Source organism: Olea europaea, unplaced genomic scaffold, assembly GCF_002742605.1.
Source record: "Olea europaea var. sylvestris unplaced genomic scaffold, O_europaea_v1 scaffold1924, whole genome shotgun sequence".
Taxonomy (NCBI): Eukaryota; Viridiplantae; Streptophyta; class Magnoliopsida; order Lamiales; family Oleaceae; genus Olea; species Olea europaea.
This window is the reverse complement of record NW_019237064.1, coordinates 1-27,538: the sequence shown is the minus strand read 5'-3', so window position 1 is coordinate 27,538 and position 27,538 is coordinate 1. Positions and strand designations below refer to the sequence as shown.

The following is a 27,538-nucleotide window of genomic DNA, read 5'->3' as shown; positions in this document are numbered from 1 at the left end:
AAAAAACAATTACAAAGCTTCCTTGGTATATTAAATTATGTTGAAGGATTCATTGAAAATTGTACCAAATTAAAAAATTATTTTCTTCCAAAATTAAGAAAAAATATTATGTGGCCTTGGGAAAAACAAGATTATGAAAATATAAGAAAGGTAAAAGAAGAATTAAAGGCATTGCCCAAACTTATAATTTCATAGGAAGAAGATTTCTTTATCCTTGAAACTGATGTTTCAGATAATTTCTGGGGAGCAGTATTAAAGGTTAAAAAGAATCATAAGGAATATAAATGTGAAAAGAATTGTTCTTGTCCTGAAATACTTGCAGGCTATACATCAGGAACATTCAAAGAAGTTGAAACAAGATATGAGACGAATAGAAAAGAAGTCATTGCTGTAAAAAGAGGAGTTCAAAAATATGAAAATTTAACTTTGACCACATTTTTAATATTTAAAGAAGGGGCAAAAGAATAATTTTCTATTTATCATATTAAATAATTACATTTATTAAATTAAAAAATAAGAACTCTCACCCCCACCCTCCACCCCAACCTCAAACGGTCAAACCCTCAACCAACCAAAAATGCATAGCACAATGCAATGGGGGAACCTGTGATCTAGTTGAGGCATAACCCGCGATTTACCCCTCCAAGGTTCTAGGGGCAGGGGTCTTGGGGTCCAAAATTTAATCTAGTGTAAGTTGGGATACTTGGATATAAAAAAAAAAAAATAATAATAATAATAATAATAAATGCATAGCACAACAATTGCACTCTCATTCCATTTCTCTCTCTACCAAGTCTAATTAAGACTACCTCTCTCTACAGATTCAATCCCATTTCTCTCACCCATCGAACACAGATCTCTTTCAAGAATGGTCAGGTGTCGGGCTCAAATTTGGCTCATATTTCTTCGAGTCGTAAAGTGGGTATAATTATCTATTCTTTGAGACCCAATGGGTAGATTTTGGAGCCAAAAAGCCAAATTCTTTCGTTCTGATTGATAATGGCATCATCATCGATTGCGAATCCTGAAGCAAACTCAAATCCATAGTCTAAAAGAGAAGAAAAATCCAGGCGGAAACTTAGACTCAAATTCATTCTGAGGAGATGAGATGGGAGATGGAGGCGATACAATAGATCTACTCATCAAAGCTTGTAAATGCCCTCTACCACCTTCGCGCACCTTGCTTACACCATAGCATTCGGGTAACTTTGCTAAAGGCCGGACTCGATAGAGCAAGGCAATTCTCACCGGTCGACTTAAGTAGTAACTCGATTAGGTCTACAGGAATTATCTGTTCCTTGAGACAGGAGCGGAGCCACAGGATCTCTCCAGTGCAGGCATATTTTTCAGCATCGGCTGCAGTGATTTTTTTTGGCCAAAATTAGTTTATGAATAAAAAACATTGATACGAGATTATTAATACAGCTAATAGTTGATTAATCTAATTGTTTTCTTTATCTACTGTATAGTCCATTGATAACTCAAAACTTAAGATCTTCAGTTTAGTTCCACCAAAACTTAGTAGATACGAGTTCAATCACTACAACATCTCTTTAGCCTCATAATAGATCAAGAATTTAATTTTTCATCATAATCAATTATATTAAACTAAATTACAAGAAAAAGTACTTGGAATTTCCAATTTGCTTCAGCATCCTCCTTCTGTTCACTCACACCATAATCATTTGCCATGTAAAAACAAATGAAGTAACGAACTCAAATCAACAACTCAATCAAAAATTCTGTATATTGAAAAAAAATCCTAGAAAACAAATACAATTACCAGGTCGTGAGAAGTACAAGTAAAGCCAAGGGGATCTAAGATGTCACGAATGGAATGGGAGGTAGAATTGTCAATAAATTTCACAACCCATTTGCAGCTTGGTCTTGAGAAATACCTGTGAAGTCAAATAGGGTTTGACATTGCTTGGACGTGTTTTGCAAATTGCAATTGATTTGTGGAATATTACAATTAAACGATACAAACCCAGGTAGTGGATTGGGTCTAATTTTAAAAAAATGTGGCCTAAAAGAAAAGCCCACAATTAGAAAAAAAAAAAAAAAAATAAAAAAAAAAAAAAAAAAAAAACCCCATTCTTCGACGCTTGTGTGATTGTCGTTCAAACTTTTTCCTCCTGGCGACTGTAAATTTCGACTGTGCTTGAAGCTTCTTCATATGTCAGTTCATGTTCTCTACTTTTCTTCTTTCCTTCCTGGTCGGTTGGTCCAGTGCGACAGTGCAAGCATACTGGAGTTTCTTCTGTCAAACTCAAAATCCAGTGCAGGCATTTGCCTGCATTGGACTTCATATAGCTCCGCCCCTACCTTGAGACCTAGTGGATGCAAAGGCATTAGCTCTTTGAGAAAGGGTTTTGGTTTGCCTAGAGTTTAGATCTTGTCGTAGCTGAGGTGAAATTTGGTGGAGGTTGTTCAATGGCGATTGTGATGGGATAGATGGTCATAATCTGTGGCACGTGGTTGGAGGAGGAGGAGGAGGTGGCGAATGTCGGGCGGTTAAGGGTTTGAGCTGGGGTGGGAGTAGAGGGTAAGAGGAAGAAGATGATTGTTTTGTTTTTTTCTCTCTTCATTTTTAAATTAAATAAATGTAATTATTTAATGTGATAAATAAAAAATTACTTTTTGCCCTTTTTTAAAATATAAAAAATGTGGTCAAAGTTAATTTTTTAATCAACTAACGAAATTGTGTATGAAATTGACCAAAAGAGTCTTACATTTAACGTTTAAAAATGTTAGGAACGACAGATACAACAAATCAAAGGCTTGGAAAAAATCTGTTAGTATTTCAAAGGTTTAGAACTTTTACTGCAATTATTCCTTCAAAAATTTAGCCCCCATTTGGTCCCTATTTTTCCAAATTAAAATGGATGGAATATTATTTTTATGGAGAATGAGTGATTACGTGTAATATTATCTTATGAAAAATTGTCCAATTGAAAATTGGAAAAAAAATGAAATTAATTTAGGCTCCATTTGGTACCCTTTTTTTAAAAATGCATTTTCTCTCTTTTCTTTTCTTTTCAATCCTACATTCTTTATTAAAATAATATTACACGTAAATAAAAATTATTTCTTTATTTTTCAACTATACATTTTCCATCAATTTACTATTCTAAAATTGATTTTTACATAAAAATGGTCTCAAACACTCTCTTAATAGGGGGTCAAACGAGGACTTAACTGCACATTTTTTGAAAAAATTACCATACATGGGCTCGTATGATAGGAATTTTTCACCCAAAAAAATATTATTTTTTGATCATTATTAAACTATTTCAGCTGTCATTTTTGACTTCTTCACTCAATGTGGCACCCACTTTTTTCTAACAGTCAAAAAATTAATTCACATAACATCCATTTTTTTTTCTTTTTCTTTTTCTTTTTCATGGGCTTAATGGTAATACAAGACGCCGAAAAAAAAAGTGATAAGTCCTCTCCCTCGTGTTTTCATGCGCTCTTCAAAGAGATTATGCTAGAAGAATCAATCTTTTGTAAATTGTAATGCTTAATTCTACCTTTTTCTTTTTGGATTGCTTCTTTCTTGTTTAATTTCCGTTCATTTCCTTCATAGTTTTTCCAAAGAACACGACGTAGAAAATCAATTTTTTCAGATATTGAGGGGGTTCTTTTAATGTAGATGTGAACGTGGTATTGATTTTAGTGTTTTTTTTTTGTTTCTTGCGTTAATTTTTTTGCGACCCGTTAAATTTCTTGGAAATTGCAAAATTTCTTCTTCTTTTTTTTTTTTAACCGCATTCTAATTTGTTTAAAACAGTTTTTCTTGTTGAAATTGCAGAATTTGGCCATTGTTTTTGTAAATGTAAAAATAAAATTTGTGTTTAATAATTTCCTTGCTCATTTAACGCTTATGAGTTGAAATTTTTCGAACTCTTTTACTAAAAAAAATTGATGGATTTATTGCAGGGTTTGCAAGAATGTGTGAGTAATTGAGAATTATTGGATAAATCTTATTTGGAAAGGAAACAATTTGATAGCTTTTCAAAGATGAATTGGAACTCGCCAATGGAAGTTCATTACCAAAATCATGCTGTGCCTTATAATTCAATAGGGAGCTTTGTGGATTTTTTCGGAGGTCTTACTTCTGACCATGTAAATTTCATTTCCACCGATGCTCCTTATGCTCAGGTACATTATCGAAATATTTTGATTTGCTTCTCCCTTTTTATTGTTGCTGATAATTGATTAAAATGTAAAAACTTTAAGAGAATTTTTGGACCATATAACACTTGAGATAATTTCACTAGCATAAGTATGCTAAGAAGCTAGGATAGCTTGTTGTTTGCTTAGGCTTGGCTCGCTTGAAGCTGGTAAAATGTTATATATCACGCACTAAGCTTAAAGGGAACTTTTTTTTCGCCAAGCACGTGTGAGGTTTTCGAAAGTTAATTTTTTGACCGAACCATTGACGGTCTTAATGACCATAAAGTTCTAATAGTTTGATGGGTTTTGAGGTCAAAGATTAACCAAGCTTACACACATAAATGCGGTTCTTAATTTTTTCAACTCAGCTTGATATGGCTAGGATGATCTGACAAATATCCGAAACTGTGTAAATGAATGAAGTTAACTTAAGTTAGATGAATTTGATTCCACAGAAGCTTGTTCACGATTTCTAACTGAGCTAGAGCAATCTTTAGATACCTCCACTGCTCAATACAGGACCACTGTGGATTTTGCAGATATTTTAATTTTAGGCCTTAACCAAAAAAGGGTATTCGTTTTTTCCCATTTTTGCAAGAACTTGTACAACAGAGATATTGAGTTGCATACAGAGAATAATGTATGTGATTGCTTCCGACTTTGTGCAGGAGAGTTCTTACTATGCGATGAATACTAATTTATACAAATTTGCGGTAACTGAACTTGAAAGTTCCTCTCACTATGAATCTGCGCATGGCTATGTGGTCAATGATCATATCCAAGGGATTGATGAATATAGCAGGCATTTGGAGAACCCGCCGGTTCCAGCTGATGATCAGGCTACAGCTGCACATGTGCATGAGGAGGAAAATTTGAGCTCCTCTTCATCTTTAGAGTGTAAGTTCTGATTTTGGTTTCCAATCAGTTCATATTCAATTTCATAATTCTCTGTGCCATATGCCAAGATCTTTCAATAAACCACCCCCCCCCCCCCCCCCCCCACAACAAAAAAAATATATATATAAAAAATTTGTGTCTTTCTTTTGACTACGGAAATAAAATCATAATAGTCGTCTTTTGGAAGTGAGAGAGAGAGCTTTAATTTTGTGAGAAATAAATTTTTATGGGAAGAAAACCAAGACACTCCATGTGTTCCTCTGCTTTTGAGTATTACTATTATTCATATTTGACTGTTGTTCTGAATGTTATTTTTCTACTCTTGTGTGACGATCTTGTGTAACTTTGAAGTGAAGCTTGCTGATTTTATTTTATGGCATTGAACATTGATCTTTGGTTTCTCCAGGTCCTAGGAATCAACAGAACACTCGTGACTATGAGGTAAGAGGTTTTCATTTTTGTAGTTATACGTTTCTTTAGCTTTTCATTTTCTTATCATCTCCTTTGCAACTTTAGGGAGGTTATGATTGTTATTAATTGGTAAACTCTTTTGTTAACTAATGCAGGTTGTTTGGGAGGACAATATCGATCCTGACAACATGAGTTATGAGGTTTGGAACTTAATTATGTGTCTTCTGTTTTATGCTTTGCATGTCTTGAGACCTTGTAATAATAATTTTATCAAATGTCTCCTGAGTTCTAAATGGGATGTGTAGTAACTCCGATATTTGTAATTCTAATTAACCCAATGTTATGGGTTATTGTTGCTCTGTTGAAAGCATAGTGAGAACCTATATGCTGATGATGATGTTAGGTGAAAATTTCTATTATTGTAGAATCACAGGGTATACTAGCTTCAGATTATGTTTGGACGATGAAGAACAAAAGTAAGTGCCCATTCTGGATGGGCAAATATATTTGAACACATCCCCTTAGCTTCATATTGGTTTGAGGATGACTTGGCCCCTGTTTGGTCTCATAATCCCAAAAATTTATTCTTCTCTCTCTTCTTTTCAATCACACAATCTTTCTTAACATAATATTATCAGCTAGTTTGGGAGGGATTTTTTACCCAAAAAAATTGATTTTTTGACCGTTATTTTATTATTTCAGTCGTAATTTTTGACTTCTTCTCTCACTAGTGGACCCCACTTTTCTTCTAACGGTTAAAAAATCAATTCTCAAAATTCCTTCCAAATGAGGCCTATATGTAAATCGAAAACTTTTTTTTTTTTTTTTCAACTATACATTCTTAAAAAAAACACTATTCCAAAAATTATAATTTCATATAATGGGGGCCAAACGGGGGGATTAATGTATAATCTGAAGCTGCTCGAGGATGCCAGTGGCGGTGAAGGGGTTGGTGGGGGAGGATAGATTTTTTATCATTCATTTCCTTTCCTTTCCTTTTATTCAAAATAAAGGTATAATGATCTTTATAAGTCCAACGAGCAGCTTCTGTCCATGGGTGATCTAATTCAGCAAAGGTGAAAGATTGGGGGCCTAAGTGCTCCACTATGCATAGATTGGGGAACCCTGGTGTAATTTTCCCTTTCGTAAATGGCTTCTGTTTTGTGGCCATAATTTTCATTTCAGAGTATTGCTTATTTACTTTCATTTTTATCGAGGATACAATGTTCCTTCCGCGAAACAATAGCATCCTAATTTTCAATACATTTCCAGTCTTGCTGTTTTACAGTGGCTGTTCATTTCTTGTTTCTGCAAAGCATGGTGTTAGCACCACCTTCGGTTATCTTGAAAGGGGACAAACAGGTTGCTCCAGATAGGCAGATACTGTCCCTTGGTTTAAGTGGATCGTCTTTCTGGAATATTTTCTACTTTATTCTCTTCTCTGACCTGTCTGTTCTTGTTTGTGAAATTATGAAACTGAGTAGGGATGGTTTTTGGTGCATATTTGGAAAAAAGAATGGACAAATTCTTTATTGTTGTGAACAAAATCTGCGGACTGATCTCTTTAGGCAATTTTCTTGAAATGCATTTAGTTTATTTTGTAGTTGCAAACTATTTTTAATATACATATGGAATAAGAGCAATTCTGGGATTTGGTTATTCAGATTGAATACTTGTACATACTCTCATTCCTTTTCACAGGAGCTACTTGAGCTGGGTGAGGCAGTTGGAACTCAAAGCAGAGGTCTTTCTGAGGATTTCATTGCGTTGCTTCCAATTTCAAAGTTTAAGCGTGGTTTATTCTCAAGAAAGAAATTCAAAGGAGAAAGGTAAGGAGAGTGATGAGGACATCTATATCATCATTTATTTCTAGTTGGGCTTTATCTTTCTTTTGGATTCTTATTTATGTAATTGAGCTTGTATTTACTATTTAAATCTGATTTGTCATGTAATTTCGCTCAGTTGATAAATAAACTTTTTGGTGGCTTGTGGCGAAATTCCTCTTTTCTATTTTCTTCTATCTCCTCTATTGATTCTTCCTATAATCTCTTCTTCTTAGATCTGTTTTCCTTCTCCACCAAGTGTGTCAATTGGTGCTGTATCAAATTTGGTACAGTGCCGAAACTTGGGTAATTTCTCTCTTACAATTCGAAATTTCTTTCCGTCCTCTTCTCAAAAACTTGTAGGACAGCACAAACGAAAGAAGTTGTGAGAGCAACAATTTTCATTTTCAGTTTTTCTTCCTTAGTTGCGAAAAAAAAAGAATTTACTGTTCACAGGTACAGTTCACACCCGTGGGAAAAAAACGAGTGGATACTATCAGATTAGAATTCGTCCACGTGATGAGTGGAAGATCGCCTTTAAAATGAAAGATAGTATTTATGAATGGCTGGTCATGCCTTTTGGGCTAAGCAATGCGCCGAGTACATTTATGTGGGCAATGACATAAACTCTTCGACCTTTCATGGGTAAGTTTCTTGTTGTCTACTTTGATGATATTCTCGTCTATGGTAAGACTAAGGAATACCGAGACCATCTCACACAAGTTTGTTCTAAGTTACATGTAACAAAATTGTATGCTAACGTCAAGAAGTGCTCTTTCTTCACCAATAGAGTTGTTTTCCAAAGATTCATTGTCTCTTCGACCGGGGTATCTGTTGACCCTGTCCAGATTCAGGTGATTCTTGACTGACCTGAACATAAGACTATTCATAACTTTAGGAACTTTCACGGCTTAGCTATATTTTACCGCCGCTTTATCAAGGGATTTAGCACCATCATAGCGCCTATTACAGAGTGCATGAAGAAAGTGGAGTTTCATTAGACACAAGAGGTGGCCAAGGCCTTTTAAGTTAGTCAAGAAGCGAATAACAGAGGCTCTTGTCATGCGTCTTCTTGATTTTTTCAAAGTCTTTGAGGTTGAGTGTGATGCCTTTAGCGCAGGAATAGGTGGATTCCTTAGTCAAGAACGCCATCTTGTTGTTTATTTCAGTGAGAAGTTAAATGATGCCAAATAGCGCTACTCAACCCATGATAAGGAATTGTATGCAGTTGTATAGGCATTGTGCTGCTGTCGCCATTACTTGCTGCCTCAAGAGTTTGTTCTTTATTCAGATCATGAGGCCCTCCATCATTTAAACTTTTAGAAAATGTTGAATTCTAGGTATAGTCGCTGGATTGAATATTTGCAGGCCTATTCTTTTGTTTTGGAACATAGAAGGGTGTAGAGAATCAAGCAGCTGATGCTTTAAGTCATCGTGTCTCCCTTTTGTCGATCATGAGCATTAAAGTCATAGATTTTGAAAGACTTAAGGAAGATTACGAAACGTGTCTTGATTTTAAGGATATATTTCTTGATGTGCAAGGTGGGCGAGCCAGCAATGTGGATGGTTTTCGTCTTGAGGGTTACCTTTTTAGAGCTAATAAATTGTATATCCCTCGACAGTGCGGGATTTCATAGTGTGGGAAATTCATGCGGGAGACTTAGTCGGTCACTTTGGGCGTGATAAGACTATAGAGGAGGTTGAACGTCAATTTTATTGGTTTTGTTTGAAGAAAGATGTGTTTAAGATAATTAGCACATGTACTACTTGTTAGTTGTCTAAATAGAAGAGACGAAACACTGGTCTATACACACCTTTTCCCGTCCTTAGTTGCCAATGACAAAATGTTAGTATGGATTTTGTATTAGGACTTCTATGCACCCCAATGAAACATGATTCTATTTTTGTGGTCGTCGATTGTTTTTCGAAAATGGCCCATTTTATCCCTTGTAGCAAGACCTTAAATGCGTCCAAGGTTGTCACGTTGAACTTTAATGAGATTGTCAAATTGTATGGGCTTTCTAAAACCATTGTGTTGGATAGGGATGTTTGTTTCACTAACCATTTTTGGATAACCTTGTGGCAAAAGGTTGGTACCAAATTGAAATTTTCTATGGCCTACCACCCTCAGACTGGTGGTCAAATGGAAGTGGTTAACCGTAGTCTTTCTAATTTGTTAAGATGTCTAATAGCTCCATGAATTGATCATTAGGCTCCCGTTTGGCCCCCATTTTTCGGAAATGAAAATAGGTGGAATAGTGTTTTTTTGAAAAAATGAGTGGTTGAAAAAGAAGGAAAAGTTTTTGATTTATGTGTAATATTATTTTATGGAAAATTGTGTGGTTAAAAATAAGAGAATGAAAAATGGAATATAATGGAATGAAATTCAAACATGGGCTAGGTATGAGTCCGTTTGAGGTTGTTCATGGGTATAAGTCTAGGAAGCCGTTAGATCTCATTCCAGTGTCCCCACATGCTAGAGTGTTTGTGTCAGTCGAGGCATTTGCACAGCACCTTCGTGATTTGCATGTTGAGATCAATAAACAACTTGAAACCAGTAATGCAAAATATAAACTCCGAGTTGATTTACATAAACGACATGTTGAGTTTAATATTGAGTATTATGTTATGGTCCGAATTAGGCTAGAGTGGCGTCTACTTGGACTCGCCTCCAAATTGCAAGCTCGTAGTACTGGTCCTTCTAAAATTTTAAAGCAAGTTGGCTCAAATGCATATGTTGACATCCCACCACACCTTGGTTGCCACTCTACTTTCAATGTTGAGGACTTAGTTGCTTATAAAGGCCATTTCAACCCCTCTAATGATTCGCTTCCTTATTCGTTGGGTTGATCAACCAGATTTCAATTGTACATGGATTTTCAGAGAGACACTATAACAATTGGACCCAAATCTATTGGAGCTCTATCGGAGTCAGCAGGATCTTCCTTGGCCCAGATTGCCTCCCATCCACTCAGAGAGAGTTGGTGAGGACACCAGATTAAGACTTCAACTGAAACATTTTTACAGACGTCAGAAGAAGCTTGCCTAACCACTCAACTTATGATTGGGAGATTGATTGCAGCCTATCGTGATCTATCAACTCGACAGGGTCGAGTTTTTTACCACATCGAGGGAGTTGATGAGGACATCTATTTCATCATTTATTTCTAGTTCGACTTTATTTTTGTTTTCGATTCTTATTTATGTAATTGGGCTTGTATTGGTCCAAGTCCGTTCTAGTTAGGGTTTTATTTTTACTATTTGAATCTGATTTGCCATGTAATTTCGCTCAGTTGATGAATGAATAAACTTTTTGGCGGCTTGTGGCGAAATTACTCTTTTCTATTTTCTTCAATTTCTTCTATCTCTATTGATTCTTCTATTGTTCTTCCTATAATCTCTTCTTCTTAGATCTGTTTTCTTTCTCCACAACTGTGTCAATTGGTGCTGCATCAGGGAGCCATAAAAATTCTTTTCCTACCAAACTTATGACCGAAACTTGTATGTAAATTTTATATTGTAATGATTTTCACAGCAATATGCATGTTTGTCTAAACCTAGAAGTCCAACTTATCTTTTATTTTAGGCATGTTTCTCTATCCTTAAAAGTGAATCTTTTTCTTTTAAGTAACAAACATTATTAAGGGTCGCCAATTTTCGATAATAAACTGACAACTGCCTAATTTAGCCGTATTACAACCCATATCATAGTCCAAATTCTATTAAATACTAGAAATATAAAAAATCTAATTTTAAATATTTAAAGTATCATGATATTTTTTTCTGTCACTAACAGGTGCGTAGTTTGCCAGATGGAGTACAAACGAGGTGATCGGCAGATGACCCTTCCATGCAAACATATCTACCATGCTGCTTGTGGGAGTAGATGGCTTAGCATCAACAAGGTAAGCCACCTGCCTTCCTCGAAAGGTAGATTAGTATGAAATAACGTTGCTAACAGTTCCTAATATATCAGGCTTGCCCAATTTGTTACAAGGAGGTGGCTATTAATGTCCCCAAGCATTAGAAAAATAGTTTTATACGATGGTGGCTTCATCTTGCCTTTTTTTTGAGGTTATAGTGCTTTTCATACAACTTTTTTACTTTTCCTTTTCATATCTATTTCTTTCTTTCTTTTATATTAACTTAGGAAAGCTAAAATTTATGGTAATATAACCGCTTTTGTAACCTGAAAGAACTTATGGATGTATATTTGTTACTTGACTCATATTTGAAATTGCTTAAAGGACAACTCAACTTAGCTTTCAGTTTCTGCTGTTAGATATATTAGCATTATACATTGAAGTGGCAGCTGTAACAAAAAAAATTAGAGCCAGAAAACAATTTCAAAGAAGAAAAAGTGTTGCCGAATGAACTACAGTGGTAAAATTCGATGACATTAAACATATCATTTCCTAGTAAAATCAAGCTAATTCTTTTTAGTGCAGCTGATGCCACTGGTTCAGTTTTCATGCTAAATATTTCTTGCACTTATCATACTTTGCTGTTGTTGGAGTGATTCGCCATATGTTCAATCTTACCCCTTAATACTTCATTGGTCAGACATTTTTATTGAAGGTTGTGCCCATTACAAGTATAAATTCAAATATTAGTATAGTGATCATCACTTTTTAGACTTAAATTGAAGAATAAAAAGTAGTTTGAGGAAAGGAATCATAAATCTTAATAATGTTTGTGGTAAGTTACAAACATAACAATTGTACAATTGATGCTTCTTGCAGATACAAACATCTAGGATCTCTTTAAGACCCTACTTATTGAATATAAAAGTTGATCAATAATTAGAAAAATTACACAATTATTTTAAATGCCTTCCATAGGAAGTGTTCTCTCTTTGAACTCCATTGTAATGTCGCAAATGTTGTCATGCTAGTAGTGTTTCGGAGGTGGAGGTGGAGGTGGAGGTGAAGAGTAGTAGTATGGTGGTGGTTGCGACAAAGATGGTGGGGGATGTGACTTGTAATAATATGGAGGATTTGGTAATGGAGATGGTGGAGGCGACTTGTAGTAGTATGAAGGAGGTGGTGACGGAGATGGAGGCGGCGGTGATTTGTAGTAGTAAGGTGGTGGCAACGATTGAGATGGAGGAGGTGGTGATTTATATAAATATGGTGGGTGCTCCAATTGTTTTGGTGGTGGTGGTGACTTGTAGTAGTATGGTGGAGATGCTGATGAGTAGGAGTACTTTGGTGGGGGAGGTGATAAGTAGGAGTACTTGTTTGGTGGAGGAGATGACTTGTAGTATGGTGGAGGTGGTGATGAGTATGAGTACTTCGGTGGGGGAGGTGACGAGTAGGAGTACTTCTTTGCTGGTAGAGGTGATGAGTGGGAGTACTTCATTGGTGGAGGGGATGTCTTGTAGTTGTATTGTGGGTGCTCAACATATTTTGGAGGTGGTGGTGACTTGTAGTAGTATGGTGGGGGAAGAGGTGAGTAGGAGTACCTCTTTGGTGGTGGAGGTGATGGGTAGGAGTACTTCAATGTGATGCAGGACGAAGTAAAGAATAGAAACAAGAAGTAAGAAAGAGGGGAGAACCGAAGAGAATGGGGGGAGAAACCGGAGAAGAAGCAGAAATTCATGGGGAAGAAGGGGAGGGGAGCAGAGGGAGAGGAAGGAGAAGCCATAGGCAACAAACCACTAAAATATTCTTCAATTCATAAAAATCTAAAGGAAATTACCAGGGAAATTAGGTTTAAATAGTAAAAATAAAACCCTAACTAGAATGGGCTTAGGCCAATACAAGCCCAATTACATAAATAGAATCTAGAACATAAATAAAATCCAACTAGAAATAAATAAAAAATGATGTCCTCATTACAATGGTGGAGGGGATGAGTTGTAGTGGCGTTGAGGGTGCTCAACGTGCTTTAAAGGTGGTGACTTGTAGTAATATGGTGGGGGAGGTGATGAGTAGTACTTCTTTGGTGATGGAGGTGATGAGAAGTGCTTCAATGGTGGTGGGGGTGACTTGTATTGGGGGTGCTTAACATGCTTTGGAGGTGGTGGTGACGAGTAGTGCTTCTTTGGTGGAGGGGCTGATGAGTAGGAGTACTTCTTAGGAGGGGGTGATTTAGAGTAATATTGTGGGCTATCTACTTGCTTTGGAGGTGGTGGTGACTTATAGTAGTATGGTGGAGGTGGTGTTGATGATGGAGGAGGAGGTGATTTGTAGTAGCATGCTGGAGGTGGTGGTGATTTGTAGTAGTACTTTTTCGGTGGTGGTGGTGGTGACTTGTAATGTTAGGGTGGGTGCTTTATGTATTTTGGTGGTGGAGGTGATTTGTAGTAATATGATGGATGCTCCAAAAGCTTTGGTGGCGAGGCGTAAGTGTATGGTTTATGGGCGGCCCTGCTAAGCAAAATGCCATTGCATATAGGATGATAAGCCATTGGCCTGGTTTTTCTGGGATTCCCATTTTGGAACTTTGGGTTGTGTGGTTAATTAGGATGGTGCCTTCCCATTTATATAGTCATCTGATGGAGCAAGCTGCTGATAATGGTATTTTTGTTTAATTAAGAAAATAGGCTTAAAGTTTAATCATATCCTTACATGTTTACAACTACAGGATCATGGCTTCCAACTAACTAGAATTTTATTCATATTCATTATAATTTTGAAATAGTCCAGACTTAGACTAGGTATCATATGTTGTACGGCTGGATGTACTTTCTGAATATTAACATCCCTTTGTTTTATGACCTTTGTAGGGGTTGGGGCGAGATCGGGATCGGATTGTGTTCGACCGGTGGAGAAGTCTTTTCAGATCATCTATTACACTGTTGGAGTATATTTATTTGCTAGTGCTGAAGGGGAACTTGTTGATAGTAAATATCTATCCTCTCCTAAAAACTACCCCAGTAGTTTATCTCAAGAAGTTTTATATACATAATTTAAGAATAGTTTCACAGACACCATAATGATGTAAAAAGATAATGAATTTGGTAAATCTTGTACTCAAGTTCACATAATTTTTATAATTTTTATGTTTGTAACAGTGGATTTTTTTTCTTTTTTTTCTTTTTTGGAGGGTATGTTTTTATACATTTAGACAAATTACCCATATCATAGTCCAAATTCTATTAAATACTAGAAATATAAAAAATCTAATTTTAAATATTTAAAGTATCATGATATTTTTTTCTGTCACTAACAGGTGCGTAGTTTGCCAGATGGAGTACAAACGAGGTGATCGGCAGATGACCCTTCCATGCAAACATATCTACCATGCTGCTTGTGGGAGTAGATGGCTTAGCATCAACAAGGTAAGCCACCTGCCTTCCTCGAAAGGTAGATTAGTATGAAATAACGTTGCTAACAGTTCCTAATATATCAGGCTTGCCCAATTTGTTACAAGGAGGTGGCTATTAATGTCCCCAAGCATTAGAAAAATAGTTTTATACGATGGTGGCTTCATCTTGCCTTTTTTTTGAGGTTATAGTGCTTTTCATACAACTTTTTTACTTTTCCTTTTCATATCTATTTCTTTCTTTCTTTTATATTAACTTAGGAAAGCTAAAATTTATGGTAATATAACCGCTTTTGTAACCTGAAAGAACTTATGGATGTATATTTGTTACTTGACTCATATTTGAAATTGCTTAAAGGACAACTCAACTTAGCTTTCAGTTTCTGCTGTTAGATATATTAGCATTATACATTGAAGTGGCAGCTGTAACAAAAAAAATTAGAGCCAGAAAACAATTTCAAAGAAGAAAAAGTGTTACCGAATGAACTACAGTGGTAAAATTCGATGACATTAAACATATCATTTCCTAGTAAAATCAAGCTAATTCTTTTTAGTGCAGCTGATGCCACTGGTTCAGTTTTCATGCTAAATATTTCTTGCACTTATCATACTTTGCTGTTGTTGGAGTGATTCGCCATATGTTCAATCTTACCCCTTAATACTTCATTGGTCAGACATTTTTATTGAAGGTTGTGCCCATTACAAGTATAAATTCAAATATTAGTATAGTGATCATCACTTTTTAGACTTAAATTGAAGAATAAAAAGTAGTTTGAGGAAAGTAATCATAAATCTTAATAATGTTTGTGGTAAGTTACAAACATAACAATTGTACAATTGATGCTTCATGCAGATACAAACATCTAGGATCTCTTTAAGACCCTACTTATTGAATATAAAAGTTGATCAATAATTAGAAAAATTACACAATTATTTTAAATGCCTTCCATAGGAAGTGTTCTCTCTTTGAACTCCATTGTAATGTCGCAAATGTTGTCATGCTAGTAGTGTTTCGGAGGTGGAGGTGGAGGTGGAGGTGAAGAGTAGTAGTATGGTGGTGGTTGCGACAAAGATGGTGGGGGATGTGACTTGTAATAATATGGAGGATTTGGTAATGGAGATGGTGGAGGCGACTTGTAGTAGTATGAAGGAGGTGGTGACGGAGATGGAGGCGGCGGTGATTTGTAGTAGTAAGGTGGTGGCAACGATTGAGATGGAGGAGGTGGTGATTTATATAAATATGGTGGGTGCTCCAATTGTTTTGGTGGTGGTGGTGACTTGTAGTAGTATGGTGGAGATGCTGATGAGTAGGAGTACTTTGGTGGGGGAGGTGATAAGTAGGAGTACTTGTTTGGTGGAGGAGATGACTTGTAGTATGGTGGAGGTGGTGATGAGTATGAGTACTTCGGTGGGGGAGGTGACGAGTAGGAGTACTTCTTTGCTGGTAGAGGTGATGAGTGGGAGTACTTCATTGGTGGAGGGGATGTCTTGTAGTTGTATTGTGGGTGCTCAACATATTTTGGAGGTGGTGGTGACTTGTAGTAGTATGGTGGGGGAAGAGGTGAGTAGGAGTACCTCTTTGGTGGTGGAGGTGATGGGTAGGAGTACTTCAATGTGATGCAGGACGAAGTAAAGAATAGAAACAAGAAGTAAGAAAGAGGGGAGAACCGAAGAGAATGGGGGGAGAAACCGGAGAAGAAGCAGAAATTCATGGGGAAGAAGGGGAGGGGAGCAGAGGGAGAGGAAGGAGAAGCCATAGGCAACAAACCACTAAAATATTCTTCAATTCATAAAAATCTAAAGGAAATTACCAGGGAAATTAGGTTTAAATAGTAAAAATAAAACCCTAACTAGAATGGGCTTAGGCCAATACAAGCCCAATTACATAAATAGAATCTAGAACATAAATAAAATCCAACTAGAAATAAATAAAAAATGATGTCCTCATTACAATGGTGGAGGGGATGAGTTGTAGTGGCGTTGAGGGTGCTCAACGTGCTTTAAAGGTGGTGACTTGTAGTAATATGGTGGGGGAGGTGATGAGTAGTACTTCTTTGGTGATGGAGGTGATGAGAAGTGCTTCAATGGTGGTGGGGGTGACTTGTATTGGGGGTGCTTAACATGCTTTGGAGGTGGTGGTGACGAGTAGTGCTTCTTTGGTGGAGGGGCTGATGAGTAGGAGTACTTCTTAGGAGGGGGTGATTTAGAGTAATATTGTGGGCTATCTACTTGCTTTGGAGGTGGTGGTGACTTATAGTAGTATGGTGGAGGTGGTGTTGATGATGGAGGAGGAGGTGATTTGTAGTAGCATGCTGGAGGTGGTGGTGATTTGTAGTAGTACTTTTTCGGTGGTGGTGGTGGTGACTTGTAATGTTAGGGTGGGTGCTTTATGTATTTTGGTGGTGGAGGTGATTTGTAGTAATATGATGGATGCTCCAAAAGCTTTGGTGGCGAGGCGTAAGTGTATGGTTTATGGGCGGCCCTGCTAAGCAAAATGCCATTGCATATAGGATGATAAGCCATTGGCCTGGTTTTTCTGGGATTCCCATTTTGGAACTTTGGGTTGTGTGGTTAATTAGGATGGTGCCTTCCCATTTATATAGTCATCTGATGGAGCAAGCTGCTGATAATGGTATTTTTGTTTAATTAAGAAAATAGGCTTAAAGTTTAATCATATCCTTACATGTTTACAACTACAGGATCATGGCTTCCAACTAACTAGAATTTTATTCATATTCATTATAATTTTGAAATAGTCCAGACTTAGACTAGGTATCATATGTTGTACGGCTGGATGTACTTTCTGAATATTAACATCCCTTTGTTTTATGACCTTTGTAGGGGTTGGGGCGAGATCGGGATCGGATTGTGTTCGACCGGTGGAGAAGTCTTTTCAGATCATCTATTACACTGTTGGAGTATATTTATTTGCTAGTGCTGAAGGGGAACTTGTTGATAGTAAATATCTATCCTCTCCTAAAAACTACCCCAGTAGTTTATCTCAAGAAGTTTTATATACATAATTTAAGAATAGTTTCACAGACACCATAATGATGTAAAAAGATAATGAATTTGGTAAATCTTGTACTCAAGTTCACATAATTTTTATAATTTTTATGTTTGTAACAGTGGATTTTTTTTCTTTTTTTTCTTTTTTGGAGGGTATGTTTTTATACATTTAGACAAATTAGACGCAAAATTAGAGGATTATTCTCTTATCTACAGGTGTGTAGTATTTTGATAGGATTGAAAAATATAACGGACGAGATTTCGCCTTCTTTTTTCCTTTATATAACGTCCATCCAACGATGGACAATGTTGTACAGTTCACACTACAGAACAAGAACAAACTAGGTCATCGGTATATAATTACACCCGATATCTAAAACATGGAATATTTTAAATATTTCATGTGTTTATGGGAAATTTCACTCCTTTTTCTTTGTTAGTTATATATTTGATGAAAGCTTATGCTGATAACATGCACGAACGTGGGAGCCTCATAGCTTCGAGCACATAAAAGATGTCGAAAACTTGTCTAGCCTAATATAATTTTTTTGAGAGATCTCACTTCCATCTTTACTATAAATTGTCTATGCTAATTTGTATTTAAAGATATTCTTGTTTTTTGTTTTCACTATAAACTTTATTTGACTTCTCTCGCTCTCACTACAAAAATTATAGATTTAGGATGAATTTTTTTCTTTTGAAAACCTTCTCAACAAAACAGTCAAAAAATGACTCTTTTTGATGAAAATTTACTGATATTTTCGTTGTTAAAGTGAAATTTCTTTTAACTCTCTGCGGAATCCATCTACGGATTCAATGATTTTTACGAAAGTTTAGAAAAATATAACATCTTCACCATGAAGAGTAACGATGAGTCCGTAAATGCCCTTTAGGAGATGATTCTGTAGAAGATCTAGTATTTTAAAAGTCCAAGCTTGTGGCGCACGTTAACAATGTTCTATAATTTATGCTGTTCTCCTCCTTTTTTATTTCTTAATTGTGATGTCTCCCTCCTACATTTTGTAGTAATAAAATTCTGTAACCTGAAATAACTTATAGAAGTACATTTGTTGCTTTACTCATATTTCAAATTGCTTAGAAAACCCCTCAAATTAGCTTTCATTTTTCGTTGTTCGATGTACTAGGATTATCCTTTGAAGTGGCAGATATAACAAAAAAATTAGTGCCAAAAAACAATTTCAAAGAAGAAAAATATTGCCGAATGAACCACATGGGTAAAATTCGATGACATTAAACATGTCATTTCCTAGTAAAATCGAGATATTTCCTTTTAGTGTAGCTGATGCCACTGACTTCTAAATATTTCTTGCACTTACTGTGCTAAATTTGAGGTGGTTAAAGTGATTCCCCACGTATGCAAGCTTACCCTTTTATGCTTCATTGATTAGACATTTTTATTGAAGGTAATGCCCATTACAAGTATAAATTTAAATATCAACGTAGTGTACCTCACCATTTAGACTTGAATTGATGAATAGAAACCAGAGGACAGGAAGTAATGCTTGTGGTAAGTTACACATATAACAACAATTGTAGAAAAAACTGATACAGTGAATGCTTCATGCAGATACGATCATCTAGGATCTCCTTCATGACCTCTACTTATTGAATACATAAAGTTGTTCAAAAGATAGAAAAATTACTCAATTATTCCAAAAATATTCCATAGGAAGTAACCTTTTTTCTTTAAACTCCAATTTAATGTTGCAAATTGTTGTCGTGCTAGTAGTGTTTTGGAGGTGGAGGAGAAGAGTAGTAGTATGGTGGCGGCGGTGATGGAGATGGTGGAGGAGGTGACTTGTAGTAATATGGAGGTGGTGGTGATGAAGATGGAGGCAGTGGTGATTTGTAGTAAGGTGGTGGTGGAGATTGAGATAGAGGAGGTGATTTATATAAATATGGTGGATGCTCTGAGTTCTCAACATGCTTTGTAGGTGATGGTGACTTGTAGTAGTATGGTGGAGGTGGTGATGAGTAGGAGTACTTTGGTGGGGGAGTTGATGACTGGGAGTACTTCATTGGTGGAGGGGGTAACTTTGAGGTATTGTGGGTGCTCAAAACATTTGCATTTATTGTTTTGAATAAATTCCTTAATATTCATGGTTGAGCCATACAGTCCTAATGAATTCTAAATTAAAGATGTCATTTGACATAACAATCTTTCTGACTCTTTTCATCAACAAAAAATTTAATTAACAAGAAACTTCATTTTCAATCTTTTGTAGAGTTGAGAGCAGTCTGGTTCGGTTCGGTTCTAACGAGAATTGAATCGGATCTAAAATTTTTGGGTATTTAATAAGTGGAATTGTTTGGTCCAAATTTAATTATGAAACTATTCGGGTTCGGTTCGATTCTATTCGATTCCTGGATTTTGCACTATACTTAATTCTTTTAATATTTACAAAGCTACATTAATTCAACTAATGATATGTTTAATCTTAGCTCTTACTAGACAATGTATGGTGGTGGAGGAGAAGAATAGTAGTATGGTGGTGGTGCCGTGGCGGTGATGTAGATGGTGGAGGAGGCGACTTGTAGTAATACGGAGGTGGTGGTGATGAAGATGGAGGCGGCGGTGATTTGTAGTAGTAAGGTGGTGGCGGAGATTGAGATTGAGATAGAGGAGGTGATTTATATAAATATGGTGGATGCTCTGAGTGCTCAACATGCTTTGTAGGTGATGGTGACTTGTAGTAGTATGCTGGAGGTGGTGATGAGTAGGAGTACTTTGGTGGGGGAGTTGATGAGTAGGAGTACTTCATTGGTGGAGGGGGTAACTTTGAGGTATTGTGGGTGCTCCACATTTTTTGGAGGTGGTGGTGACTTGTAGTAGTATGGTGGAGGTGGTGATGAGCAGGAGTACTTTGGTGGGGGAGGTGATGAGTAGGAGTACCTCTTTCGTGGTGGAGGAGACAAGTAGGAGTACTTTGGTGGAGGGGGTGATTTGTGGTGGTATTGTGAGTGCTCAACATGCTTTGGAGGTGGTGGTGACTTGTAATAGTATGGTGGGCGAGGTGATGAGTAGGAGTACTTTGGTGGAGGAGGTGATGAATAGGAGTACTTCTTTGGTGGTGGAGGGGGTGACTTGTAGTGGTATTGTGGGTGTTGAACATCCTTTGGAGGTGGTGGTGATTGTAGTAGTATGGTGGAGGTGATGATGATGAGTACTTTGGTGGGGGAGGTGATGAGTAGGAGTACTTCTTTGGTGGTGGAGTGTTGAACATCCTTTGGAGGTGGTGGTGATTGTAGTAGTATGGTGGAGGTGATGATGAGGAGTACTTTGGTGGGGGAGGTGATGAGTAGGAGTACTTCTTTGGTGGTGGAGGAGATGAGTAGGAGTACTTCATCGGTGGAGGGGGTGACTTGTAGTGGTATATATGGACTTTATTGTTTAAGATGATCACTATATTTTGGACAGTATTTTATAAATTCGAATTACGAAAGGAGAATAAGTATAATTCTCATCAATCGCCCATTACACTTACCTATCATTTCTTACCAAATATGTCCTTAGGCACTTGTGATTCGTTTGATAAACTAGATGGTATAGTACCAGAAACTTGTGAGTTTCCTTTTCAGTTCTTTAACGGTCACCTTCTCTACTAGTTTCGAGTCGGCGAGCATACAACAATGACAAATATCGTGCTAGTTACATTTCATCACATCTCTATTCAGAACCAAGAAAAAATCTGAAATATATAAATGATTTATGTATAAATTCAGTTTTCAAGTTCGAAATTTAATAAAAATAATATTTAGTTCTTTTTTTGGTCTTGCCCAAGACGCAAGAAGTTAAAAATGGCAGATAGCTGAAGGAGGCAGAGACACAACATTTGCATTTATTGTTTTGAATAAATTCCTTAATATTCATGGTTGAGCCATACAGTCCTAATGAATTCTAAATTAAAGATGTCATTTGAAATAACAATCTTTCTGACTCTTTTCATCAACAAAAAATTTAATTAACTAGAAACTTCATTTTCAATCTTTTGTAGGGTTGAGCACAGTCTGGTTTGGTTCGATTCTAACGAGAACTGAATCAGATTTAAAATTTTTGGGTATTTAATAAGTGGAATTGTTTGGTCTAAATTTAATTATGAAACCATTCGAGTTCGGTTCGATTCGACTCAATTGCTGGATTATGTACTATAATTAATTCTTTTAATAATTACAAGCTACATTAATTCAACTAATGACATGTTTAATGTTAGCTCTTACTAAACAACGTAATTCAATTTTATGTGTCTTTTACATTTCACTTTGTAGAGTTCTTCATATTTTTTATTGTTAAAATCACAGAAAGAGAAAGGTAGCGAGCTCACAATAATTAAAAGAGACACTGTCGAGTTTCAATTCGATTTTTTCAAAACAGTGGAAACGACACTACGGTAAAAGAACAAATTTTGATAAAACTTTGATCAATTTGATTAAATTGGGTTTGGACTAAAAACTAGAAATAGGAAAATCATATTTTTGGGTTTAAGCCAAATTAACTAATTAGTAAATTTATTTTAAAAAAATAATATAATTTGGTTTATTTAAAATAAATAAATTAAAAAAATTATGGAGGTTCGGTTCTTTGGTTCTTGATCTAGAACCGAGAATCGAACCGAACTTGTTGATTCTTGATTCAGATATCCGTTTGGATATTTAATTTAAGAAGAACCGCTTGATTCGGGTCCGTTCGAGAGTTTTGACTAGTCCTAATCTTTTGCAACGTGCTTCATTATGCAGAGATTAGAGCAAGATGGCATATTATCCACTGCTAATCTTTGATTTGTTTGTGGATACTCTGAACAAATATTCATATCTTAGTGCAAAACATTATCCATTTTTTAAGATTTGTGAAGATTAGTTGACTTATTTATGGGAGATTTGAGTTAGCCAGGCTGTTTGTTTCATTATTTAACAATGTCACTCTCTGAAATGTTTTGATGCTATCACTCCATAAAGATTAGCAAGTTGGTTTACCATTTAGATCACCTTCTAAATATTTGCAACGGAATTTTATAAAAGGAAAAAGGATTATTGAAAGCCTTTAATTTTATGTTGTATCAAGGTACAACGTTGTAAAACACTTGCACTTTCTAATTGCTCTCTGTTTTCTTCCCTGTGGTTGTGGTTTGGGTTGGGGGTTGAGCGGGGTTCTTATAGTAAAAGGAAATAATATTTGAGTAGGAGGAGGAAACTTACCAAAAGAGGTCAAGGTCTTTTCTATAAATTAAATTCATGCCATTGCATCGAGAAAAATTGCACTTGGCATCAAGGTAATGTAAATGCCGTCAGAGAATTTTAAGCATCCAAAATTGTGAGAGTTAAGAAAGCTAAAATTGGTTATAGAAATAGAAAAATTTGAGGAAAATGATACAAACTTTTGTGTGTCTGTTAGACAATTTGTTGTCAAACGACCCCTCGGGAAATGATGTAACCTCGGTTTTATTTATTATCAATCGGCCTTGGCTATATGATTGAATTATATGTCGACACTATTATCGAAACAATCCAACCCACATCTCTATGGACAGTTAGAAGCAACCTATTTTAATAGTGTTGCTCATGGTTCGTCTCACTTACTTGGAGGGCTATGGTATTAATTTGGAGCACATTACCTTATGTTGAGCCTTGTTTGGTCCACTAAGATAACCTAACCCAACTTACCATTTTTGGTCCCTCTTTTAGCTTATAATCTTCGGCTTCTCTACGCCTCTACTATGAAGAATACTCCATCTCTTTCTGTGACTTTGATTCTCTGTTTCTTCGCTTCATATAACCTGTGTGGTTTCTCGTAGGAAATCAATTGCTCTTCATCTTGGCCAACTCTTTGTGAGTATATATATAGCAACCGGAGGTGGGAAGAAAAGAGGTGAAGTTGGGTCTTGTCTCAATCGCGGTTGTGTCGATATATTGTGGAAACTGAGCCTGATTATACCTTTGTTATTGCTGGAATTTAACTATACAATTGGTATCAGAGCGACCGATCATCTTCTCCGGCCAGAAATCGACCAAAACGGAGGCGGGTTTCGCGATTTCTTCAAAGGGACCGAAACTGCAATTGCTTATTCGAACAAACGCGACCTCCGTTGGACGAACGGAGGCCGGACCCATAATGAGCAGGTGGAGGTGCCTTCGGTGGTGAGGCGTGTGGCGGTCCGGCAGCGGCACGTGGAGGACCTCCTGCGTGGTTTTTTCGTGCCATTTCACTCATTTTGATTTTCTGAACATACTAATATGTCTGGTTTAGTGTTTCAGGTTGAGCAGAAAAGATTGGACGATTTTGCCTCTACCTTCAATCTGGATTTGTTGCTGATCAGAATTGCTATATTTGCTGAATCTTTAGGACGATTAGTAGTGGCTCTAAAGCAGCAAATTCGCATCTTTCCACGTTACGGACTCAGATAGGTCCGCTCTGGTAAATTGGCTGAAACCTTTATATTTCTGCACTAGTAGATCATCGTGTGGGGTGATCATTAGGTTTGGGGGTTGTCATTACTTGACAATCATTGTTTGTGCTAGAAATTAGAGATACTTGCTCTTAATTGGTTGATCGAGTATTTATTTTTGGTTAAAATCAGTTTGTAATTCTTAGTGATCTAATTACTGTGAAACTAGTTATCTGCTAGACATATCATTTGTTGCATTGTTACTTCCGCCGCTTACTTATTCTGTTAGAACTACAGTGACCTTACCCATTCGAACATTCCCTTGATCTAAGACTACGAGTCTTACGAAACCTTGGGAATCTAGAACGGTATATACTGTCTGTGACCCTAGGACTATTTTGTGTGGTTTGATTGTAGTTTGTGCATTCTTTGACTGTTGTGTAAAGATGACAACTTACAACTTTGATTTGGGGATTTTTAATGGAAAGGGTGATTTTGCTATTTGGCAATAAAAAATGAAGGGCATTTTAGTCCAACAAAAGGTTTCAAAGGCCATTGAAGGTAATTTTTCAACTGATTTTTCACAAGAACAAAGAGAAGAAGCTGATGAGCTTACTTATACCTCAATCATTTTACACTTGTCTGACGCCGTTTTAAGAAGGGTGGGTAAGCTGAAAATCACTAAAGAACTTTGGAAAAAATTAGAAGACTTATATTTTCTTAAGTCTACACCGGATAAACTTTACTTGCTCGAACATTTTTTCAGTTTTAAAAGGATCCTTCAAAGGATCTTGATGACAATTTAGACGTGTTTGACAAATTGGTGCAAGATATAGTTAATTGTGATGAGACTGTGTCTAAAACTTATAAGGCCATAATTTTGCTCAATACAATTCCTGATTCCTGAAATTGAGTATGGTAGTTAAGAACGCCATTAAGTATGGTAGAGACACGTTGTCACTTGAAATTGTCATAGATTCCCTTAGAAGTAAAGAAATGGAAATTAGGACTGAAAAACACGATAAGAGAAATGGTGATGTACATATGATGCAGGATAGAACTCAATTTAAGCAAAATAGTCATGATGGATATCAAACTAGTGGCGAGTCAAGTGGTAATGGATGAAAAAAGAAGAACAAAGGTAGGTCTAGATCAAAATCTAGGATTAAGGCAAGAAAATACTATGGTTGTGGAAACACGGGGCATTTTATAAATGATTGTCATAAAGAGAAGGGTAAGCTAAAGGTTAAGGAGAGAGATGAGGTCAATGTGTTAGCATCTACTTCCGATATAAATGGTGGTGAGGTCTATATGATTACAAGTCCCATTGCATATATTGCTGAATTAAATCTAACTGCTAATTCCCGCATGCATGAGCGGATACTTGACTCTGGTGCATCTTTTCATGTGACGTCTGAAAAGAATTGGTTTTATAAGTTGCATGAATCTAATGTTGTGCTGTGTGATAACTTTGTCTATACTATTATTGGAATTGGTGACATAAACGTAAAATTTGACACAGGTTTTGTGTATACGTTAAAAGATCTTAGATATATTCCTGAGTTGTCTAGGAATCTGATTTTAGTAGGGAGACTTGAAAAGGATGACTTTACTAGTAAAATTGAAAATGGTATGTTAAAAATGATCAAGGATACTTTAGTTTCCATTAAGAAAATTAAGAAAAACGATATATAAATTACTACTGGGGAAGTGATTAGAGGCGTGAACCCCTCTATCTCCTCTGCCAAGATTGATCACACACATACATGGCATAATAGACTTGCTCACGTAGGCATCAAGGGATTTAAGCTTCTTAATGAAAAATGTGCTTTTGGTAATGACTGTGTGTCAGATTTGTCATTTTGTGATCATTGTGTGCTTGGTAAGCATCATAAAACTTCTTTCTCCATGAGTATTAATAGAGTTAAAGGCATGCTCGAATATGTGCACTCTGATCTATGGGGTCCTACTAGTAATCCCACATTGGGTGGGAATAGGTATTTCCTGTCTATTATCGATAACTATACTAGGAAAGTGTGGGTCTATCTTTTGAAGGATAAATCTGAGACCTTTAATAGTTTTAACAATTGGAAGAGACAAGTGGAAAACCAAACTGGCAAGAAAATCAAATTTTTAAGAACAGATAACGACCTAGAATTTTGCAATAAGGAATTTGATAGTATATATAAAGAAAGCGGCATAACTAGACATAAGACCGTTCCTTACACTCCTCAGCAAAATGGGGTAGCAGAAAGGATGAATAGGACCATACTTGATAAAGTACGTTGCACGATGATAAGTTCTGGTGTTCCCAAGTCATTTTGGGGTAATGTTGTTATGACTGCTTGTTATTTGATTAACCTGACTCCTTCTGCTACATTGAATGGTGACACTCCGCATGAGAGATGGTCAGGTAAACTGAATGATTACTCGATGCTTAGAACTTTTGGCTGTACAGCTTTTTCTCATCAAAGTGAGGGTAAGTTGGAACTTAGAGCTAGGAAGTATGTCTTTCTAGGATACTCCGAGGGTGTTAAGGGTTATATGTTATGGGATAGAAGTCAAAAAGGAGTTAAGATCATCATAAGTAGGGATGTCATGTTTAACGAGAATGAGATACTGTGTATTAAAGGGGAAATTGAACCTAAGAGTGAAACTGAACCAGGTGAAGAGACAGACCTGTTTAAGGTGGAGTTAGGAAAGCTCAGTACACCTACTCGTACTACTCCTAATGAGGTGGAGATGCAAGTTCAAGAACCTGAAGTGGAGAATAGTAACGAAATAGTGATAGAAGAGCACTATGAGGAAAAAAATCCTTTAGCTAACTACAACTTAGTTAGGAATAGAGAGAGGAGACAAACGAGAGAACCTAGAAGGTTCGATTTTGAATCTGAATTAGCTTTTGCCCAGGCTAGTTATGAAAAACTAGCTGAGAAAGAGCCAAAAACCTTTGAAGAGGCAATAGGCAGTGATCAATCTAATGAATGGCTTAAAGCAATGAAATAAGAGATGAGTTCTCTAGAAAAGAATCATACTTGGGAGCTAGTACTTAGGCCTAAGAACAAATCGATTGTTGATTGCAAATGGGTCTTTAAGGTTAAAGAACGTACTAGTAGCTGGAACCCTTAAGGTTTAAAGCTAGATTAGTAGCTAAAGGCTACACACAGAAGGAGGACATTGATTATAATGAGATTTTCTCACTAGTTATTAAGTACACCACTATTAGGGTCATGCTCGCATTAGTTGCACACTTTGACTAGGAACTTGAACAACTTGATGTAAAAATTGCCTTTTTACATGGTGAGCTTGATAAACAAATTTTCATGAATTAACCAAAATGTTTTAAGGTTAAGTCAAAACCTAATTATGTGTGTTTTCTGAGAAGATCATTGTATGGGTTAAAACAATCTCCTAGACAGTGGTACAAGAGGTTTGATTCCTTTGTACTCACTATAGGATTCCAAAAAAGTAAATTTGATCACTGTTTGTATGTTCAACACAATGAGACTGATGATAATTATCTATTTTTGTTGCTCTATGTGGATGACA

General features: G+C 36.4%; 2 protein-coding genes across 4 annotated transcripts; one reads left to right on the top strand and one right to left on the bottom strand.

Annotated features, from left to right (window-relative positions):
- Nucleotides 1-3,433: 3,433 nt before the first annotated feature.
- On the top strand, nucleotides 3,434-14,341 carry LOC111379059 (E3 ubiquitin ligase BIG BROTHER-like). 3 transcript variants are annotated; one of them, XM_023002387.1, is made up of 9 exons: nucleotides 3,434-3,516; nucleotides 3,943-4,164; nucleotides 4,848-5,076; nucleotides 5,483-5,517; nucleotides 5,643-5,687; nucleotides 7,189-7,316; nucleotides 11,107-11,215; nucleotides 11,287-11,384; nucleotides 14,041-14,163. In XM_023002387.1, the coding sequence occupies exons 2-8, from the start codon at nucleotides 4,024-4,026 to the stop codon at nucleotides 11,335-11,337; spliced, it is 738 nt and encodes a 245-aa protein (XP_022858155.1). In that variant the 5' UTR covers nucleotides 3,434-3,516; nucleotides 3,943-4,023; the 3' UTR covers nucleotides 11,338-11,384; nucleotides 14,041-14,163. The 3 variants fall into 3 exon arrangements, with proteins under 3 accessions (XP_022858155.1, XP_022858153.1, XP_022858154.1); XM_023002385.1 differs by lacking the exon at nucleotides 11,287-11,384 and having other exon boundaries at nucleotides 14,041-14,341; XM_023002386.1 differs by lacking the exons at nucleotides 3,434-3,516; nucleotides 11,287-11,384 and adding an exon at nucleotides 3,529-3,666 and having other exon boundaries at nucleotides 14,041-14,341.
- A 325-nt stretch (nucleotides 14,342-14,666) lies between these two features.
- On the bottom strand, nucleotides 14,667-21,101 carry LOC111379055 (extensin-2-like). Its single transcript, XM_023002381.1, has 6 exons — nucleotides 21,095-21,101; nucleotides 20,412-20,971; nucleotides 20,053-20,365; nucleotides 19,333-19,708; nucleotides 16,530-16,950; nucleotides 14,667-16,366 (listed from the first exon to the last, which is right to left on the bottom strand). The coding sequence occupies exons 1-6, from the start codon at nucleotides 21,099-21,101 to the stop codon at nucleotides 15,581-15,583; spliced, it is 2,463 nt and encodes an 820-aa protein (XP_022858149.1). The 3' UTR covers nucleotides 14,667-15,580.
- Nucleotides 21,102-27,538: the final 6,437 nt, after the last annotated feature.

Excerpts from the sequence above, each read along its gene's own strand:
- LOC111379059 (XM_023002385.1), top strand. The coding sequence starts at position 4,024 with ATGAATTGGAACTCGCCAATGGAAGTTCATTACCAAAATCATGCTGTG. Across the intron at positions 5,688-7,188 it reads CTGACAACATGAGTTATGAG|GAGCTACTTGAGCTGGGTGA; the intron begins GTTTGGAACTTA and ends TCCTTTTCACAG. Across the intron at positions 7,317-11,106 it reads AAGAAATTCAAAGGAGAAAG|GTGCGTAGTTTGCCAGATGG; the intron begins GTAAGGAGAGTG and ends TGTCACTAACAG.
- LOC111379055 (XM_023002381.1), bottom strand. Across the intron at positions 19,709-20,052 it reads CCATACATTGTCTAGTAAGA|GAATATTAAGGAATTTATTC; the intron begins GCTAAGATTAAA and ends TGGCTCAACCAT. Across the intron at positions 16,367-16,529 it reads ACTCATCCCCTCCACCATTG|ATTGAAGAATATTTTAGTGG; the intron begins TAATGAGGACAT and ends AGATTTTTATGA.